At 40.7% G+C, this 19,435-nt stretch overlaps 2 protein-coding genes across 2 annotated transcripts; both read left to right on the top strand.

Moving 5' to 3' along the window:
- Positions 1 to 2,452: 2,452 nt before the first annotated feature.
- LOC139312021 (zinc finger protein 271-like) lies at positions 2,453 to 4,445 on the top strand. Its single transcript, XM_070936541.1, has one exon. It carries the CDS (start codon positions 2,617 to 2,619, stop codon positions 4,327 to 4,329), a length of 1,713 nt encoding a protein of 570 aa, XP_070792642.1. The 5' UTR covers positions 2,453 to 2,616; the 3' UTR covers positions 4,330 to 4,445.
- A 3,789-nt stretch (positions 4,446 to 8,234) lies between these two features.
- LOC139312018 (zinc finger protein 208-like) lies at positions 8,235 to 19,141 on the top strand. Its single transcript, XM_070936537.1, has 2 exons — positions 8,235 to 9,935; positions 16,618 to 19,141. Exons 1-2 carry the CDS (start codon positions 8,624 to 8,626, stop codon positions 18,342 to 18,344), a joined length of 3,039 nt encoding a protein of 1,012 aa, XP_070792638.1. The 5' UTR covers positions 8,235 to 8,623; the 3' UTR covers positions 18,345 to 19,141.
- The last annotated feature ends 294 nt before the right edge of the window (positions 19,142 to 19,435 follow it).

The following is a 19,435-nucleotide window of genomic DNA, read 5'->3' as shown; positions in this document are numbered from 1 at the left end:
CCAGGCCAAATCTTTCAAATGAAGCTCCTGGCTCAGCTGGAGCAACAACCAGAGCATCCCTTATGAGACCCGATAGGACAGACTAGGGCTAGAGATGGTTCCGGAAAAAAGTTATGGCTATGATGGCTAAGAGTTGGAAAACGGCACTTCATTAAAAAAAGAAAAGAGCCAAGGTGGCGCAGTGGTTAGAGTGCAGTACTGCAGCTACTTCAGCTGACTGCTAGTTCAGCAGATCAAATCACACCAGCTCAAGGTTGACTCAGCCTTCCATCCTTCCGAGGTGGGTAAAATGAGGACCCAGATTATTGGAGGCAATATGCTATTTAGTATACTGTCTTTGGTGTAAGCCGCCCAGAGTCCTTGGAGAGTGGGCGGCATAGAAATATGACTAATAATAATAATGACTAAGAAAAGAAAAGAAAAAAGTCTTCGAAACGCCAGCCACAAAATAAGCGTATTTTCAGTCTCACGCCACTAGGGGGAGCTCTAACACAACGCCAGGGCCTTAGAATACCGTCAATATAATCTGCATCGCTGGTGGCTTTGTTGGGACATCCAAACGGAGGGAGAGCAGCAGAGGTGATATGGAGTTAAAACCATCGAGTATTGCTAGAAAGAATGTCAAGGAGAGAATACGGGCAAAGGAACTTCCTCTTCCGGCTCATCTATGGATGAGGATGGAGGCCAGAAAGGTGACAGTCGTGCTCTTCCCAGGGTCGAAGCAGCAGCTGGAAGGTGAGCGGAAGGCAGGTCGGAGGAGAAACCGGGAGCAAGTCGGGCTCTTTGGTTTCCTCCACGGCCTGAAAGCAGTGAAGCAACTGGGCTGAAATATGTTGATTACTACTGAATATTCTTTCTCTCCCCAGCTGCTGTTACAGTAATCCTGCATGATTTAAAACTTCTGCCTGTAATTTCCTTCTGGCAGATGGGAGAGACTAAAATTAAAAGTCCTGGAGAGTAAATCATATGAAGGAAGAGTTGCAGGATTTGAATATGACCAGTCTTGAGAAAAGAAGGTCTAGTGGGGACATGATAGTGGTTATTCCAGTATTTGAGGGGCTGCCACAAAGAGGAGGGGGTCAATTTATTTTCCAAAGCACCAGAACACGCGACGGGAAGCAATGGAGGGAAACCAATCAAGGAGAGAAACAACCTGGAATTGAGGAGACACTTCCTACCAGGGTGGATTTGATTTAAATCGAGTTGATTTAAATCACGGTTTAAATCATGATTTAAATCACTAGTAAAAAGGCTTGATTTAAATGAACTTGATTTAAATCATAATTTTTAAAGAGCAACTGTCATCTCTGCTACTCCTTTGATCCACTGTCGACTCACCGATAGTCCCTGTGTTGCAGAATATACAGCCTCATGCTACATAACTAAGCTCCATTTCATGCTGAATAAACTAAATTATTTATGTATCTTAAATAGAAAACCATCTTACGATAGATTTTTACCCCAAAAGTTTTTTATTAAAATAAATCCAATTTTAATAAAAAAATATCCGATTTAAATTAAAAAAATCTGATTTTTTTTAATTTTTTTTTTAAAAATCATTGATTTTTATCCACCCTGCTTCCTACCAGTGAGGACAATTAACCAGTGGAATAGCTTTGCCTTCAGAAGTTGTGGGTGCTTCATCAAAGGAAGTTTTTAAGAAACGACTGGTCAGCAACTTGTCTGAAATAGTATAGAGTCTCCTGTTTGAGCAGGGAGTTGGGCTAAAAGACTTATTTTAATTGATAAACACATGCATGTGCACACAGAAATACATCCATTCTTAGGTGTCTATTTCTGTATATGTGTATATATGTGTGATCTATCCAAGCCAGAAAGATAATTTTATGATTGAAACAATATTTGAACTTTAATTTTGCTAGTGTTCTATATTCCAATTTAATCATAATGTTAGAGGTGAAACTAGAATATTGTTCTTTTCATGGTAATATATGAGAGGGTTTTTTTTGCTGCTTTCACATGTCCTGCAGCCATTTTTTAAACAATAAAGAAACTAATCCATTAATATGAATCTTACAGATAAAGAGGATGCCATGAAGAACACTCTGGACAGCAGAGAATGAGAAGCAGCATTAAAATGCAAAACAAACCATCAGTCAAAATCTTTTCCAATTCCTCCAGAAAGTGTAAAAACTCTTCTCCTTCCTCATCAGGTGAGAGACAAGGGAGAGAATAACAAGAACAAAGTTTTGACCTGGAAAAAATACGTGCAAATCAAGGAAACATTACGTGATAACTCCAGGGGGATAATATCAAAATAAAAAATTGCAAATAACTAGAAGTGAATGGGAAGGAAAAGGACCCTTGGATAGCCAAAATGGGCAGGTATAAATTAATGATGAAGGAAAGAGTGACTTAAAGCAAAGAACCTCCAAATAAGAGCTCAGAAATATTTTTGGCCTGCTCAAGAATTTGAAAAGGCCCACAGACTGCCTAATCTGGGAGAAATAGAAGCTGTAGATAACAGGTGATTATGCATGAGATGAACCACCCAGTGAAAAGTGATACAAATGTTTGGATTGTGGCAAAAACTTTACTGGAGAGATATTCTACCAGTGCTCCCAATTTGGCAAAAGATTTAGCAAGCACACTAATATGGTGAGACACAAGAGGACTCACACAGAAAAGAAACTATATGAGTGCCCAGATTGTGGGAAAAGTTTCAGTTGGAATTCCCACCTGGTGGAACATAGGAGGACTCACACAGGAGAGAAACCATATGAGTGTCCTGATTGTGGGAAAGATTTTTCTTGGAAATGTGACCTGGTGAAACATCAGAGGATTCACACAGGAGAGAAACCATATAAATGTCGTGATTGTGGGGAAAGTTTTAGTCAGAATTCCTACCTGGTGAAACACCAGAGGACACACACAGGAGAAAAACCCTATGAGTGTCAAGATTGTGGGAAAGATTTCACCTGCAATTATGACCTGGTTAAACATCAGAGGACTCACACAGGAGAGAAACCATATAAGTGTCCAGATTGTGGGAAAAGTTACAGTCAGAAATCTTACCTGGTGATACACCACAGGACTCACACGGGAGAGAAACCGTATGAGTGCCTAGGTTGTGGGAAAGGTTTCAGTTGCAATTCCGACCTGGTGAAACATCAGAGGACTCACACAGGAGAGAAACCATATAAATGTAATGATTGTGGGAAAAGTTTCAGTCAGAATTCCTACTTGGTAAAACACCAGAGGTCTCACACAGGAGTGAAACAGTATGAGTGTTCAGATTGTAGGAAAGGTTACAGTTGTAATTCCGATCTGGTGAAACATCAGAGGACTCACACAGGCGAGAAACCATATAAATGTGATTGTGGGAAAAGTTTCAGTCAGAATTCCTACCTGGTGAAACACCAGAGGTCTCACACAGGAGAGAAACCATATAAGTGTGCGGATTGTGGGAAAATTTTCCATCGGAATTCTCACCTGGTGGTACACCAGAGAATTCACACAGGGGACAAACAGTATCAGTGTCTGGATTGTGGGAAAAGTTTCATTCGAAATTCCAACTTGCTTATTCACCAGAAGACTCACAGGAAAGAGAAACCATATGAATGTCCTGATTGTGGGAAAAGTTTCAGTCAGACTTCCAACCTGGTGCAACACCAGAATACTCACAGAGGGGAAAAACCGTATGAGTGCCTGGATTGTGGGAAAAGATTTAGTTGGAATTTCCACCTGGTGATACACCAGAAGAGTCACACAGGAGAGAAACTGTACAAGTGTCCAGAATGTCAGGGAAGTTTCAGTTGCAAATCTGAATTGGTGAAGCATCAGAGGACTCACAGAGGGGAGAGACTCTATGAGTGTTTGGATTGTGGGAAATGCTTCCCTCGAAATTCCAAGCTGGTGAGACATCAGAGAACTCACACTGGAGAGAAACCATATGAGTGTCTGTATTGTGGGAAAAGTTTCAGTCAAAATTCCAACCTTGTGATACATGAAAGAACTCATACAGGAGAGAAACCATATCAGTGTCCAGATTGTGGGGAAAAGTTTAGTCAGAATTCCTATCTGATGAAACACCAGAGGACTCACACAGGGGAAAAACCATATGAGTGTCTGGAGTGTGGGAAGAGTTTCATTCAAAATTCCTACTTGGTGATACACCAGAGGGCTCACACAGGAGAAAAACCTTATGAATGTCTCGAATGTGGGAAAACTTTCAGTCGGAATTCCAATTTGGTGACACACTGGAGGACTCACACAGGAGAGAAACCTTATGAATGTCCGGATTGTGGGAAAGATTTCAGTAGTAGGTCTAGCCTTATAAATCATGTAAGGTTACACATAGGGGAGTAACCCTTCAACTACCCAGATTTCAGACAGTTTTTTGCACAAGATTCCTCTCTTTATCACACACAAGAAATTCCACATGAGGCAAAAATTGATGTGTATAAATGAACCTTGTATTTTGTTGCTTGACTCTGATTGGAAAACACAGCTAAGCAATTAACTGTTTAATTTCTTGCATGATTCTTTTTAGTTGAAACATGTCTTAGTATCAAATATCAGTGAGGAATACAATAAAATAACAAAGTTGGAAGGAACTTTGCATGCAGCAGACCCAATACCATTTCTGACAAATCGCTGTCCAGTCTCTTCTTTAAAAGCTTCCGGTGATGGAGCACCCACAACTCCTGAAGGCAAGCTCTTCCATTGGTTGATTTTTGTCACTGTCAGAAAATTTCTCATAATTTCTAGCTTGAATCTCTCCTTGATAAGTTTCCATCCATTGTGCCTTGTCTGCCCTTCTTTTGCTTTGGAAAATAGGTTATTCCCTTGTCTGTGACAGCCTTTCAAATGTTGGAACAGTGCTATCATTTTATCACTGGTCCTTCTCTTCACTAGACTAACCTTTCCCAGTTCTTGTAACCGTTCGTCATATGTTTTAGCCTGCAGGCCTCTTAATCTGACCTGCGCTTCCTTTCTCTGGCCCAGTATGGTACTCCCCTTTTATGGAGTCAGGAACTGCTTTTCTGGGTGAGAGAAAAAGAGCGTGGATCTGAATTAGGTATGTTTGCCGCCTTGAGTTTTTTCTCTATAAAATAAAGAGGTATATAAACATGTATGCATGTATTTTTATTTAGCAAAAACTAAATAAATAAATAAATAAATAAAAATGGCAGCCCAACTCACATTATTTTTAGCAATTAAATCTTAATACGAAAACCAATTTTTGTGTCTTTTAATGACCCTGTAATCCCTTATTAATATGGAAATCAATAAACCCCATATATTGCAAATGGCAAAATGCAACGCCTTCACATTTAACATGTACTTTCCCTGCAAATATAGGGCACATCTAGCATGGTTGATGGCATGTGGACGATCAGGGTGAATCTTGCTTTTGATTCTTGCTTTTGTTCAAATTAGAAGTTAACCAGGCCTCCTTGGCCTTACTAATTACATTCATGCCCAGTGCCATTCCTTCTGGTGAAAGACGGGTAGATTTTCTCCTTGCAAGGAATTACATTTGAGAAGTTATCTGCAGGATTAACATTATATAAATTTGATAATTAAAGAAATGCATTGAACTTCAGTGCCTCAAGCAACTTGCAGATGGGCAGCCTCAGTGGGGCCATTTTTCAGATTCATTACCTTTTCCTCTGATTTATTTAAACTACACTGCCAACCATGTTATGACAAACTCTGGCCAGCTCCCAATCAGTAATTAAAGACCACATTAAAACCAAATGCATAAAAACAAAAACCTGGTTCCAAATCAAGCTTCTGATGAGCAGGCATCTCTTCTTATCCCAGTGCTTAGGGGAAGAGCTAGAGCTTCCTTCTTTTCGGAAGACTAGGAGGCTAAAAGCCTGCCAAACATCACGGGGAGAGTCTTTCACAGGACAGGGTCTGCAACAGAAAAGACTCACTTCCTAGCTCCTATCCAATAACAATATTTAAGGGAAGAGGCTAGGAGTGTGCCCACCTTATCTGACCTGTAGAACGGATGGAAATATGCAAATATAATAAATGTGGGGCAATAATGACAGGCACCCTGTTGGCTCAGTGGTTAGAATGCAGTATTGCCATCTGACTCTTCCCACAGCCTGGAATGCAATCCTGACAGGACTCGAGGTTGACTCAGCCTTCCGTCCTTCTGAGATTCCTAAAATGAGGACCCAGATTGTTGGGGACAATAAACCCAAAAGTGCTATAAATCACTGTGGGTGGTATATTAATTCTATGTCCTATTGCTATGATAAACAAATAATTTTAAAGGTGATGAGCAGCATGTTGAATTGTACCTTAAACGAATCCAGGGCAGTTCACACCACAAAAATGTTCCATGGGCAACCCAGGATTCCCCATTACTGTGTGTCCTGCTGTGTTCTGGACAAGTTGAGGTTTCTGAGTGGTCCAGTGCACTAATCTCCCCATATTGGAGAAAAGCTCTACCAGTTCTTGTACACTAATGGGATGAGTCACAAGGGGGCTTACATTGGGAGAAACTCTGAATGTCCTAATTGTGGGAAATGTTTCTACAGGACTCACACTGGAAAGAGACCATATGAGTGTCTATTTTGTGGGAAAGTTTCAGTTGGAATTCCCACCTTGTGGAACATTAGGGAACTCAAAGAGGAGAGAAACTACTGTATAGGAGTGTCCTAACTGTGGGAAAGATTTCTCTTGGAAATCTGACCTGTTAAAATACCAGAGGACTCACACAGGAGAGAAACCATATGAGTACTCATATTATGGAAAAAGTTTCAAGGGGAATTCTGATCTGGTGATACATCAAAGGACTAACACAGGTGAAAAAACATACAAGTGTCTGCAGTATGGGGGAAAAAAATAATTCAAAATTCCCACCTTGTGAGACGTCACAGGACTCACACAGGAGAGAAACCATATTGCAAAAGCTTTTGGGTAGAAATGGAACTAGCGTGTTTTAAAGCCTTATGTCACTAGATGGCGCTCAAGAAAGAAGAAACACTCCAGACTAGAAAGCTGTGAATACAGTACAGTAGTGGCATTGCTACTGGCAGTCCACTGGAGGGGTAGAGCCTGAGGTGGAACGAGTTGAAACGATAGAGTTTTGGATTGCTAGGGGGGATTTTGCAGTAGGACAGAGGAACTTCCTCTTCCGGGTCACCCACGAGAGGAAGATGGCGTCGCTGGTTCCTCTTGTGCTGTTTCAAGGGGTCGAAGAGGCTCCTGGGAGGTGAGTGGAGGGAAGGTCGGAGGAGAAGCCGGGAGCAAGTCGGGCCCTTTGGGTTCCTCCACGGCCTGGAAGCAAGAGCAAGCAACGGGGCTGAAGCATGTGGACTGCTGCTGTATATTCTTTCTCTTCCAAAATTTTATTACCCTTATGCCGCATGATTTAAAATTGCTGCCAGTAATTTCCTACTGGGAGATGGGAGATTTGGGGCATTTAAAAGTCTTTATTTCATATTTCTTAACCGCCTATCTCCCTCGGTAACACTTCATTCCTTGTGATATTTTTTTCCTATCAGTTTCATAGGCAAAACGGGTGCTTTAAATCTTGCATAGGATTTGGGCACCATCTCATCTGTTAGTGTCCCCCACCTTTCTAAAATTTAGATCAAACAAATTCAGTGAATCCACTTTCTGAAACATTTTGAAGACTGACATAATTTTCTAAATAGATAAATTTATAGGTGTGTATTTATGTGTGCATAGATATTCTTCAGTGTTTTCAGGTAATTTTAATAACAGTTTGAAATGATAATAATTTCTGATTTACCTAAGGCCATACGAGAATTTCATGATTTGAAATATGACTGGATATTTGAACTTGGATTTTGCTATATTTCTATGTGCCTAATGAATAATAAAGAACGTTAGAGGTTAAACCAGCATATTGATATCTTTGCTTTTCCTAGTAATATATGGAATTTTTTTTTTGTTATTTTCACAGGTTCTGCAGCCATTTTTAAAAGAATGAAACTAATCCATTAATATGAATCTTAGAAACAAGGGGGATGCCAAGAAGAGTCATCTGGACAAAAGAGAATGAAAAGCAGCATTAGAATGCAAAACAAACCATCACTCAAAATATTTTCCACTTTTTCCAGAATGTGTTAAAATTCTTCTCTTTCCTCAGCAGTTGGAAGGAGACAATGAAGAGAATAACAGAAACAGAGTTTTCAGGTGGAATTGATTATGTGGAACTTCATGAAAATATTGCATGAAAAGGTAAAAAGATATAATTACCAAATTCAGAAAAAGTAGGAAAAGCTGGACATCAGTGGGAAGGAAAAGGTCCCTTAGATAGCCAAAGGGATTAATGAAAGCCGTTGAGGAAGGAAAGAGTGTCTTGAATCAAAGCACCACCAGATAAGGGTGCGAGAATTATTTTTCGCTCCCTCATGAATCCAAGAATATCAGTTTTGCAAAATCTCCACAGACTGCCTATTGCGGGACAAACACAGATTGCAGATCACAGTTCATTTATTCACGGGAGGATCCATTCCATAAAAAAATGTAACAAATGCCTAGAGACAGGTAAAAGCTTTACTCAGAATAGGACTCCCATGACTCATGGATCTGCTGATGCAGAAGGAGCAGTTCTACCAGTATTCCCAATGTGGCAAAAGATTTAGCATACACACCAATCTGGTTAGACATGAGGACTCATACTGGGAAGAAAATGTATCAGTGTGCAGATTGTGGAAAAGGTTTCAAGGGGAATTCTGACCTGGTGATACACCAAAGGATTCACACAGGTGAAAAACCATATGAATGTCTGCAGTGTGGGAAAAGATTCATTCAAAATTTCCACCTTGTGCGACATCACAGGACTCACACAGGAGAGAAACCATATAGGTGTCCAAATTGTGGGAAAAGTTTCAGTCAGAATTCTGACCTGGTGATACATCAGAGGACTCATACGCAAGAGAAACCGTATGAGTGTTCAGATTGTGGGAAAGGTTTCAGTTGCAATTCTGACATGGTGAAACATCAGAGGACTCACACAGCAGAGAAACCATATAAATGTCATTGTGGGAAAAGTTTCAGTCAGAATTCCTACCTGATGAAACACCAGAAGATTCACACAGGAGAGAAACCATATGACTGCCAAGATTGTGGGAAAAGTTTCAGTTGGAATTCTCTCCTGATAGAACATCACAGAACTCACACAGGTGAGAAACCATATGAGTGTCCTGATTGTGGGAAAGATTTCTCTCGGAAATCTGACCTGGTAAAACACCAGAGGACTCACACAGGAGAGAAACCATATGAGTGTTCAGATTGTGGAAAAGGTTTCAAGGGGAATTCTGACCTGGTGATACATCAAAGGATTCACACAGGTGAAAAACCGTATGCGTGTCTGCAGTGTGGGAAAAGATTCATTCAAAATTTCCACCTTGTGCGACATCACAGGATTCACACAGGAGAGAAACCATATAAGTGTCCAAATTGTGGGAAAAGTTTCAGTCAGAATTCTGACCTGGTGATACATCAGAGGACTCACACGCAAGAGAAGCCGTATGAGTGTTCAGATTGTGGGAAAGGTTTCAGTTGCAATTCTGACATGGTGAAACATCAGAGAACTCACACAGCAGAGAAACCATATAAATGTCATTGTGGGAAAAGTTTCAGTCAGAATTCCTACTTGATGAAACACCAGAGGACTCACACAGGAGAGAAACCATATAAATGTCATTGTGGAAAAAGTTTCAGTCAGAATTCCTCCCTGGTGAAACACCAGAAAACTCACACTGGAGAAAAACCATATCAGTGTCCAGATTGTGGGAAAAAATTCTGCCATAATTCCTACTTGGTGAAACACCAGAGGATTCACACTGTAGAGAAACCATATGAGTGTCTTGAATGTGGGAAACGTTTTACTTGGAATTCCCATTTGGTGATACACCAGAGGACTCACACAGGAGAGAAACCCTATGAATGTCCGGATTGTGGGAAGGATTTCAGTAGTAGGTCTAACCTTATAAATCATGTAAGGGTACACATAGGGGAGTAACCATTCAAATAGCTAGATTGCAGGCAGTGTTTCACACAAAGTTCCTCCCTTATCACACAAGCAATTCCACATGAGGCAACATTTCATGTGTGTAGACTAATCTTGAATTTTGTTTGTTGTCTCATTGGAAACCCAGCTGAACAATTAAACATTTAATTACTTGCCTGATTCTCTTTAGAAAACATCTTAGTATCAAACATGAGAGAGGAATAGAATAGAATAACAAAGTTGGAAGAGACTTTCTATGTCATCTAGTCAAACCGCCTGTTCAAAATCACTGCAGGATTAGTGGCATATTAAGTTAATAAATATAAGCAAACATCTGGTTCAAAATGAAGCTTCTGATGAGCAGGCATCTCTTCTTATCCCAGTACTTAGGGAAACAGCTAGATCTTCTTTGCTTTAGAGAAGACTAGGAGGATAAAGACCTCCAAAGTTTAGGGGAAAAGTTTTTCATAGGGCAGGATCTGCAACGGAAAAGACTCACTTCGTAGTTCCTATCAGATGGTGTGGGGGTTGGCAGTCGTGCTCTTCCCAGGGCCGAAGCAGTAGCTAGAAGGTGGGTTGAAGTCAGGTCAGAGAAGAAATCAGGAACAAGTAGAGCTGCCTGGCTTCCTCCACAGTGTAAAAGCAGAGAAGGAGCTAGGCTGCTTCTATATTCTATATTCCTTCCCACCCCAGATTTTATTCCACCTGCGCTGACTTTAAAACTGGTACTTACAATTTTCTACATTGGAAAAAGTCTCCTTTAGCTTATGATGGATTCCTTGGGATTTTATGGACATGTTTTCTTGGCAACAATATGGGACAGATCTGTTACTGGTCTCTCCCTCTCCCCCCTTCCTCTGTCTCTCTCCCCATCCTCTATTTAGCTAGCTAACCCTGTTCTTTTGCACAGATGTGAGCAATGTGGAAGGAAAACATTGGTCTGAATTTCTCCGAGGAATGGACTTAAGGCCAGGATCTGTTTTTAAGAAGAGTTTTCTTCTGACTGACGGGACTCAATTTCCAAACAGGAATGTATATGACTTAATAGAAAGAAGGAGGGAAGACATAAATGACCTGTTTTCCCCCAAATTTCTTGTTTATTGCTGATTTTCTATGGTTTTTGTGTGTTTTGATCATTAAAATTTTAATTTAAAAAATGAGTGTCAGGCAGAAACACTTATGTGTGCACATGCATGCTACCATTCTTTTTAAAACACTTTCAAACATTTCTTTGAAAAGTATATTAGTGTTGATTACCAAATACAGTAGACAGGCCCTTTTTCTAGGCTCTGCTGTGTACATGTCTCACTCACTTTGACTTAATGCAGAATTCTGTGCTAAGGAAATTACACATGTACATGTCGTTTAGCAGACTTAAAATCTTAGACACAGCCCTGGCTGGGACTGAAGATAGTTCCCTTGGAGCCTTTTGCCTGCTGGTGCCCCTTGGGAGCCACAGGAAATCAATAATAAAGTGATTATTTAGAGAGGTTTTGACAATGACTGAAAGTTGACTAACAGATTAACACATTAACAGAGTTGGAACGGACCTTATAGGTCATCTAGCCCAACCCACTGCTCAAGGAGGAGACCCTACACCGTTTCTTGACACGTGGTCGAGTCTCTTCTTGAAAGCCTCCAGTGATGAAGCACCCACAACTACTGAAGACAGGCTGTTTCATTGGTTAATTGTTCTCACTGTCAGAAAATTTCTCATTTCTAGTTTGAATCTTTCCTTGATCAGTGTCTGTCCATTCTTCCTTGTCTGGCCTTCAGGTGCCTTGGAAAATAGATTGACCTCCATCCTCTCTCTGGCAGCCCTTCAAATATTGGACGACTGCTATCATGTCATCACTGGTCCTTCTCTTCACTAGATTAGCCATACCCAGTTCTTGTAACCGTTCCTCATATATTTTAGCCTGCAGGCCTCTTAATCTGATCTGAGTTTCCTTTCTTTGGCCCCGTGTCATCGTTCCCTTTCACAAAGTTGAAGGGAACTGCTTTGCTTGGTGAGAGAAAGTAAGCATTGATCAGTTTTTTGTTTTTTTTTTAATTTGATTTATATGCCGCCCTTCTCCGGGACTCAGGGCGGCTTACAATGTGCTAAGCAATAGCCTTCATCCTTTTGTATTTTTATACAAAGTCATCTTATTGCCCCCACAACTGGGTCCTCAATTACTCAGTTAAGTATGTTTGTCGCCTTGAGTTATTTCTATATCTAATAAAGGGGAATATAAGCATGTCTGTATGCATTTTTACTTAGTAGGAAACTCCACACGGTTTACAGCAATACAACTTTAATACAGAAACCAATAAACCCCATATATAGCAAATAACAAAGCCTCATAGAGTATGTACTTGCCCTGCCTATACAGGGCACTTCAAACCAGGTTGATAGAAATTAGATGGTCTGGGAATCCCCAAAAGAGGATTCTTGCTTTTGTTCAATTTAGAAATTAACCAGGACTCCTGGCCTTACTAATTACCTTTGTGCCTGGTGCCGTTTGGTATTTTTCACCTTGCAAGGAGTTAAATTGGAGAAGTTCACAGCAGGCTTAATGGCTTATAAATTTAATAAATATAAACAAACTACTGGTTCCAAATCAAACTTCTGATGTGCAGGCATCTAATCTTATCCCAGTGCTTAGGGGGAACAGCTAGATCTTCCTTGCTTTATGGAAGACCAGAAGGATAAAGTCCAGGCAAACTTCAGGGGGAAGAGTGTTTCAGAGGAATGGTCTGCCAGAGAAAAGACTCACTATCCAGTATGAAAATTTAAGCGAAGCGGCTAGGAGCATGCTTACCCTATCTGACCTTGTAAAAGAAATGGATGCAAAAATATTAAAAGTGGGACAATAATGACAGGTGCCCTGTTGACTCACTGGTTAGAATATACTATTGCCAGCTCACTCTTCTCACAGCCTGGAGTTTGATCCTGACAGGGCTCGAGGACTCAGCCCTCAGTCCTTCAGAGATTGGTAAAATGAGGATCCAGATTATTAGGGACAATATTCTAACTCTGTAAACCAAGAGTGCTATAAGGAACTGTGGGGTAGTATATAGGTAGTACATAGGTCTGACTGCTTTTGTTGTAACAAATAACTTTAAAGGGGATTACCTTGAATTGTACCTGTAAATGAATGAATCTAGTACAGCTTGCATCACAAAAGATGTTACATGGGCAACCTAGGAGCCTCCATTACTGTGTGCGCTGCTGCGTTCTGGAACAGTTGACGTTTCTGGGTGGTCCAATGCAGTGATCCAAACAGGAGGGTGACCAAGGCATGAGTGACCTGTGTGCAAGGAAAGGGCACAATTGGTGCACAAGATCAATCTGTGCAAAGCCCCTCCCCCGTCACAATCTCAAGCAGTAGCCATCAGTCCAGGAAGACCCCCAGATTGTGCACCAGGCCAGTTTTACGGACATGTGGTTTTCTTGGCACCAATATGGGACTGAACCGCCACTGGTCTCTTCTGCGATTTTACTTTCTTTTGTTTCCATGTTTAGCTAACAAACACATTTTTTTTCTTATTGGAGCCCCATCAGTTAGGTTCATCTGTGGTTAACCCACTATTTTATAAAAAATGCCATTGAGGATGTTAGAAATTATGTTTTATTCTATAGAAATGGTACCAGGGGATTGTCATATAGCCATACAGCTTGGTAGCAGAGGAACTATTGTAAGGTTCAGTTGTATAGGCAGTCTTCATTATTTGTTCCCTAAGCCTTCCAAGTTACTATGGCGCTGTAAAGACAGACATACACCTAAGCCCACAGATTTGTGGACATCGTGGCACTTCTTCAGTGATCGCATTTCAGCACTTCCTGTGGTTTTGAAGGTGCAGGAAAAGGAGTTGCACCAATTCTGGTGCTGCCAATCAATCCACATTTATGATCCCATTTGTGACCTTCCCAGCTAACCTCTGACAAGGGGATGCTATCAAGAAGCTTCCAGTCACAATCGCATGAAAGTGCCTTTAACAACCCACAGTGATTTAAGATCTGCGGAGGAGTAGATCATGTAAATTGGCACTGTCATGTGATATCATGCTTAATGATCAGGCATCTTAGTGACAGAGATGCCAATCCCAAATATCACCGGTAAGTGAGGACTACTTGAACAGGGATGTCACCAAAATACAGTGGACAGTATTTTCTGCCTTTATTTGCAAGTGAGGATGTCCATGTTGAAAACTGTTGGTTCAAATCTTGCTGAGGTTAAAGGCATCATTTTGTCAGTTAAAGGCCCCACATCTCAAAAAGTAATGCAGAAGGTTGGACTGTAACAATCTTGGGACATTTTTTAGCTAAAATACAAATTGATTTTTACATATATACATTTTGTAGGTGTGTGCATTTGTATTTCTTTAGATGCATATATCTGCACCTGTATTATTTTGTCCCCAATATTTCCAGATACGCATTGGATATAGAACATCTACACACTCCTTGTAAAACGCCAGGTTTTTAGATGTAAAACAAATTAGACCAATATATAATTCAATTGAAATTCAAAATGAAATCTTTTCTGGAGAAGAAATGACAATAAAAAAACTTACAACAACAGTTTCACAAAGATTTGCACCCTTAAACGCTAATACTTTCTAGAAGCACTTTTTGATTTTTATCACAGCATGCAGGGCAGGAATCTTTAGACCAGCTTTCTACAAACTGGCTTCCTCCAAGTGTTTTGCTCAAGCTGCTTGGGAATAAATAAGGCTGAAAGGTAATAAGGCTGGGAATTGTGAAGGGGCGTGCATAAGAGCACCAGCGTGCCTACCGTCCCTGTCCTAATGTCCCTTTAATAGTATTCATTTTATGTATTCAATTCATGCTTATATATATTATCTAATAGGTACTTGACAAAATAAATAAATAAAATGAAAATAAATAAAGGCCGCACTGAGCAATTCTGCCTTCTAGCAGGATTTAGACTCCACAACAATACAGAGAGGAAGATTACATCTACCACCTATCTAAATGGGGTACAGAGGCAATGCCAGTGAGTGCTCCCCGATTGCTCCCCTGTTCCATTCGTCTGTTAATGGGATGTAGCTAACAACCATTTAGGGCAGAGGTCTTCAAACATGGCAGCTTTCAGACTTGTGGACTTCAACTCCCAGAATTCTCCAGCATTCTCCAGCTGGCTGGAGAATTCTGGGAGTTAAAGTCCACAAGTCCTAAAGCGGCCAAGTTTAAAGACCTCTGATTTAGGGCCACACAGAAAAAAAGAACTTCATGAACTTTTAGGGGACTTTTCGCACTTGGCTAAACCTGTGAACCTAAGTGGGGTCAAGCCTCAATCTTACAGCAACACTCGTGCCTAGAAAGCAGCGAATACAGTACAGTACCTGCATTGCTAGTCTACTGGGGAGGCGGAGATGGAACAGGTGGAAATGATAGAGTATTGGATTGCTAGAGTGGATGTGGAGGAGGGCAGAGGAACTTCCTCTTCCGGGTCACCCACGGGAGGAAGATGGCGTCGGCGGAGCCTCTTGTGCTGTTTCGAGGGGTGGAAGAGGCTCCTGGGAGGTGAGTGGAGGGAAGGTCGGAGGAGAAGCCGGGAGCAAGTCGGGCCCTTTGGGTTCCTCCACGGCCTGGAAGCAGAGCAAGCAACGAGGGTGAAGCATGTGGGCGCTGCTGCATATTCTTTCTCTCCCCAAATTTGATTATCCTTTTGCTGCATGGTTTAAAATTGCTGCCTGTGATTTTCTACTGGAAGGTTTAAAAAGTCTTTGTTTCATATTTCCATCTCCCTCGCCCTTCGCCTAACATTTCATTCCTTGGGATGTTATTGACATGTTGTTTTCTTGGGAAGGGAGGAGTCTCATGGATGATTTAAAACGGATGCTTTGAATCTTGCATAGGATTTGGGCACCATCTCATCTATTAGTGTACCCCACCTTTCTAAAATTTAGATCAAACAAACTCAGCGAATCCACTTTCGGAAACTTTTTGAAGACTGACATAATTTTCTACATAGATAAATGTATAGGTGTGTATTTATGTGCGTAGATAAACCTCAGTGTTTTCAGGTAATTTTAATAACAATTTGAAATGATAATAATTTCTGATTTACCTAAGGCCACACGAGAATTTCATGATTTGAAATATGAGTGGATATTTGAACTTGGATTTTGCTACACTTCTATGTGCCTAATGAATCATAAAGAATGTTAGAGGTTAAACCAGCATATTGATATCTTTTCCTAGTAATGTATGGATTTTTTATTTTTTTTGCTATTTTCACAGGTTCTGTAGCCATTTTTAAAACAATGAAACTAATCCGTTAATATGAATCTTATAGAAAGGAGATCAGAAGTATTTCTCGACCCCTCATGAATCCAAGAATATCAGTGTTGGAAAAATGCCAAAGACAAGCTATTGCGGAACAAACACAGATTGCAGATGACAGTTCATTTATTCACAAGAGGATCCATCCCGTAAAAAATGTAACCAATGCCTAGAGACAGGTAAAAGCTTTACTCAGAATAGGACTCCCATGACTCGTGGATCAGCCAATGCAGGAGGAGCAGCTCTACCAGTGTTCTCAATGTGGCAAAAGTTTTAGCATACACACCAATCTGGTGAGACACAAGGATTCATACTGTGGAGATAATGTATCAGTGTGCAGATTGTGGAAAAGGTTTCAAGGTGAATTCTGACCTGGTGATACACCAAAGGATTCACACAGGTGAAAAGCCGTATAAGTGTCTGCAGTGTGGGAAAAGATTCATTCAAAATTCCCACCTTGTGCGACATCACAGGACTCACACAGGAGAGAAACCATATAAGTGTCCAAACTGTGGGATAAGTTTCAGTCAGAAGTATGACATGGTGATACACCAGAGGACTCACACGCAAGAGAAACCGTATGAGTGTTCTGATTGTGGGAAAGATTTCAGTTGCAATTCTGACATGGTGAAACATCAGAGAACTCACACAGCAGAGAAACCATATAAATGTCATTGTGGGAAAAGTTTCAGTCAGAATTCCTACCTGATGAAACACCAGAAGACTCACACAGGAGAGAAACCATATGACTGCCAAGATTGTGGGAAAAGTTTCAGTTGGAATTCTCTCCTGGTAGAACATCACAGAACTCACACAGGTGAGAAACCGTATGAGTGTCCTGATTGTGGGAAAGATTTCTCTCGGAAATCTGACCTGGTGAAACACCAGAGGACTCACACAGGAGAGAAACCATATGAGTGTTCAGATTGTGGAAAAGGTTTCAAGGGGAATTCTAATCTGGTGATACACCAAAGGATTCACACAGGTGAAAAACCGTATGCATGTCTGCAGTGTGGGAAAAGATTCATTCAAAATTTCCACCTTGTGCGACATCACAGGATTCACACAGGAGAGAAACCATATAAGTGTCCAAACTGTGGGAAAGGTTTCAGTTGCAATCCTGACATGGTGAAACATCAGAGAACTCACACAGCAGAGAAACCATATAAATGTCATTGTGGGAAAAGTTTCAGTCAGAATTCCTACCTGATGAAACACCAGAGGACTCACACAGGAGAGAAACCATATAAATGTCATTGTGGGAAAAGTTTCAGTCAGAATTCCTACCTGATGAAACACCAGAAAACTCACACTGGAGAAAAACCATATCAGTGTTCAGATTGTGGGGAAAAATTCTGCCATAATTCCTACTTGGTAAAACACCAGAGGACTCACACTGTAGAGAAACTATATGAGTGTCTTGAATGTGGGAAACGTTTTTCTTGGAATTCCCATTTGGTGATACACCAGAGGACTCACACAGGAGAGAAACCACATGAGTGTCTGTATTGTGGGAAAAGGTTCAGTCAGAATTCCTACCTGATGAAACACCAGAAAACTCACACTGGAGAAAAACCATATCAGTGTTCAGATTGTGGGAAAAAATTCTGCCATAATTCCTACCTGGTAAAACACCAGAGGACTCACACTGCAGAGAAACCATATGAGTGTCTTGAATGTGGGAAAAGTTTTACTTGGAATTCCCATTTGGTGATACACCAGAGGACTCACACAGGAGAGAAACCACATGAGTGTCTATATTGTGGGAAAAGGTTCAGTCAGAATTCCAACCTGGTGATACACCAGAAAACTCACACTGGAGTAAAACCATATCAGTGTTCAGATTGTGGGAAAAAATTCTACCATAATTCCTGCCTGGTAAAACACCAGAGGACTCACACTGTAGAGAAACCATATGAGTGTCTTGAATGTGGGAAACATTTTATTTGGAATTCCCATTTGGTGATACACCGGAGGACTCACACAGGAGAGAAACCATATGAATGTCCGGATTGTGGGAAAGATTTCAGTAGTAGGTCTAGCCTTATAAATCATGTAAAGGTACACATAGGGGAGTAACCATTCAAATAGCTAGATTGCAGGCATTGTTTCACACAAAGTTCCTCCCTTATCACACAAGAAATTCCACATGAGGCAACATTTTATATGTGTAGACTAATCTTGAATTTTGTTTGTTGTCTCATTGGAAACCCAGCTGAACAATTAAACATTTAATTACTTGCCTGATTCTCTTTAGGAAACATCTTAGTATCAAACATGAGAGAGGAATAGAATAGAATAACAAAGTTGAAAGAGACTTTGTATGTCATCTAGCCGAACCGCCTGCTCAAAATCACTGCAGGATTAGCGGCATATTAAGTTAATATAAGCAAACATCTGGTTCAAAATGAAGCTTCTGATGAGCAGGCATCTCTCCTTATCCCAGTACTTAGGGAAACAGCTAGATCTTCTTTGCTTTAGAGAAGACTAGGAGGATAAAGACCTCCAAAGTTCAGGGGAAAAGTTTTTCATAGGGCAGGATCTGCAACGGAAAAGACTCACTTCGTAGTTCCTGTCAGATGGTGTGGGGGATGGCAGTCGTGCTCTTCCCAGGGCCGAAACAGTAGCTAGAAGGTGGGTTGAGGTCAGGTCAGAGAAGCAATTGGGAGCAAGTAGAGCTGCCTGGCTTCCTCCACAGTGTAAAAGCAGAGAAGGGGCTAGGCTGCTTCTATATTCTATATTCCTTCCCACCCCAGATTTTATTCCACCTGCGCTGACTTTAAAACTGGTACTTACAATTTTCTACGTTGGAAAAAGTCTCCTTTAGCTTATGATGGATTCCTTGGGATTTTATGGACATGTTTTCTTGGCAACAATATGGGACAGATCTGTTACTGGTCTCTATTGGGATTTTACTTTATTTCCATGTTTAGCTAACAAGCAGTGTATTTCTACATATAATAAAGGCAGGATATAAATATTTATGCATGTAGGTACTGTATTTTTAATTTATTAAAAAAAAATTATATGGCAGCCCAACTCAAGGTGACTCCAGGCAGTTACAGTAATAAAACCTTAATATAGAATATTGCAAATGGCAAAATGCAGAGCCATATACAGAAACCAATAAACCCCATATGTGCAATCAATCAGAATAGAGCAGGAAGGCA

The sequence above is a fragment of the Pituophis catenifer genome, unplaced genomic scaffold (assembly GCF_029215685.1).
Source record: "Pituophis catenifer annectens isolate HBS135680 unplaced genomic scaffold, rPitCat1.0.hap2 SCAF_2, whole genome shotgun sequence".
In the NCBI taxonomy this organism is placed as follows: Eukaryota; Metazoa; Chordata; class Lepidosauria; order Squamata; family Colubridae; genus Pituophis; species Pituophis catenifer.
Note: the sequence above shows the minus strand (reverse complement) of the source record. Positions and strands in the feature narration are given on the sequence as shown.

Bases quoted from the DNA above. Each gene is read 5' to 3' on its own strand.
- LOC139312021 (XM_070936541.1), top strand. From the start codon at position 2,617: ATGGTGAGACACAAGAGGACTCACACAGAAAAGAAACTATATGAGTGC.
- LOC139312018 (XM_070936537.1), top strand. From the start codon at position 8,624: ATGAGGACTCATACTGGGAAGAAAATGTATCAGTGTGCAGATTGTGGA. The intron at 9,936-16,617 runs GTAGGTCTAACC...ATTGTGGAAAAG, and splicing joins TTGTGGGAAGGATTTCAGTA to GTTTCAAGGTGAATTCTGAC.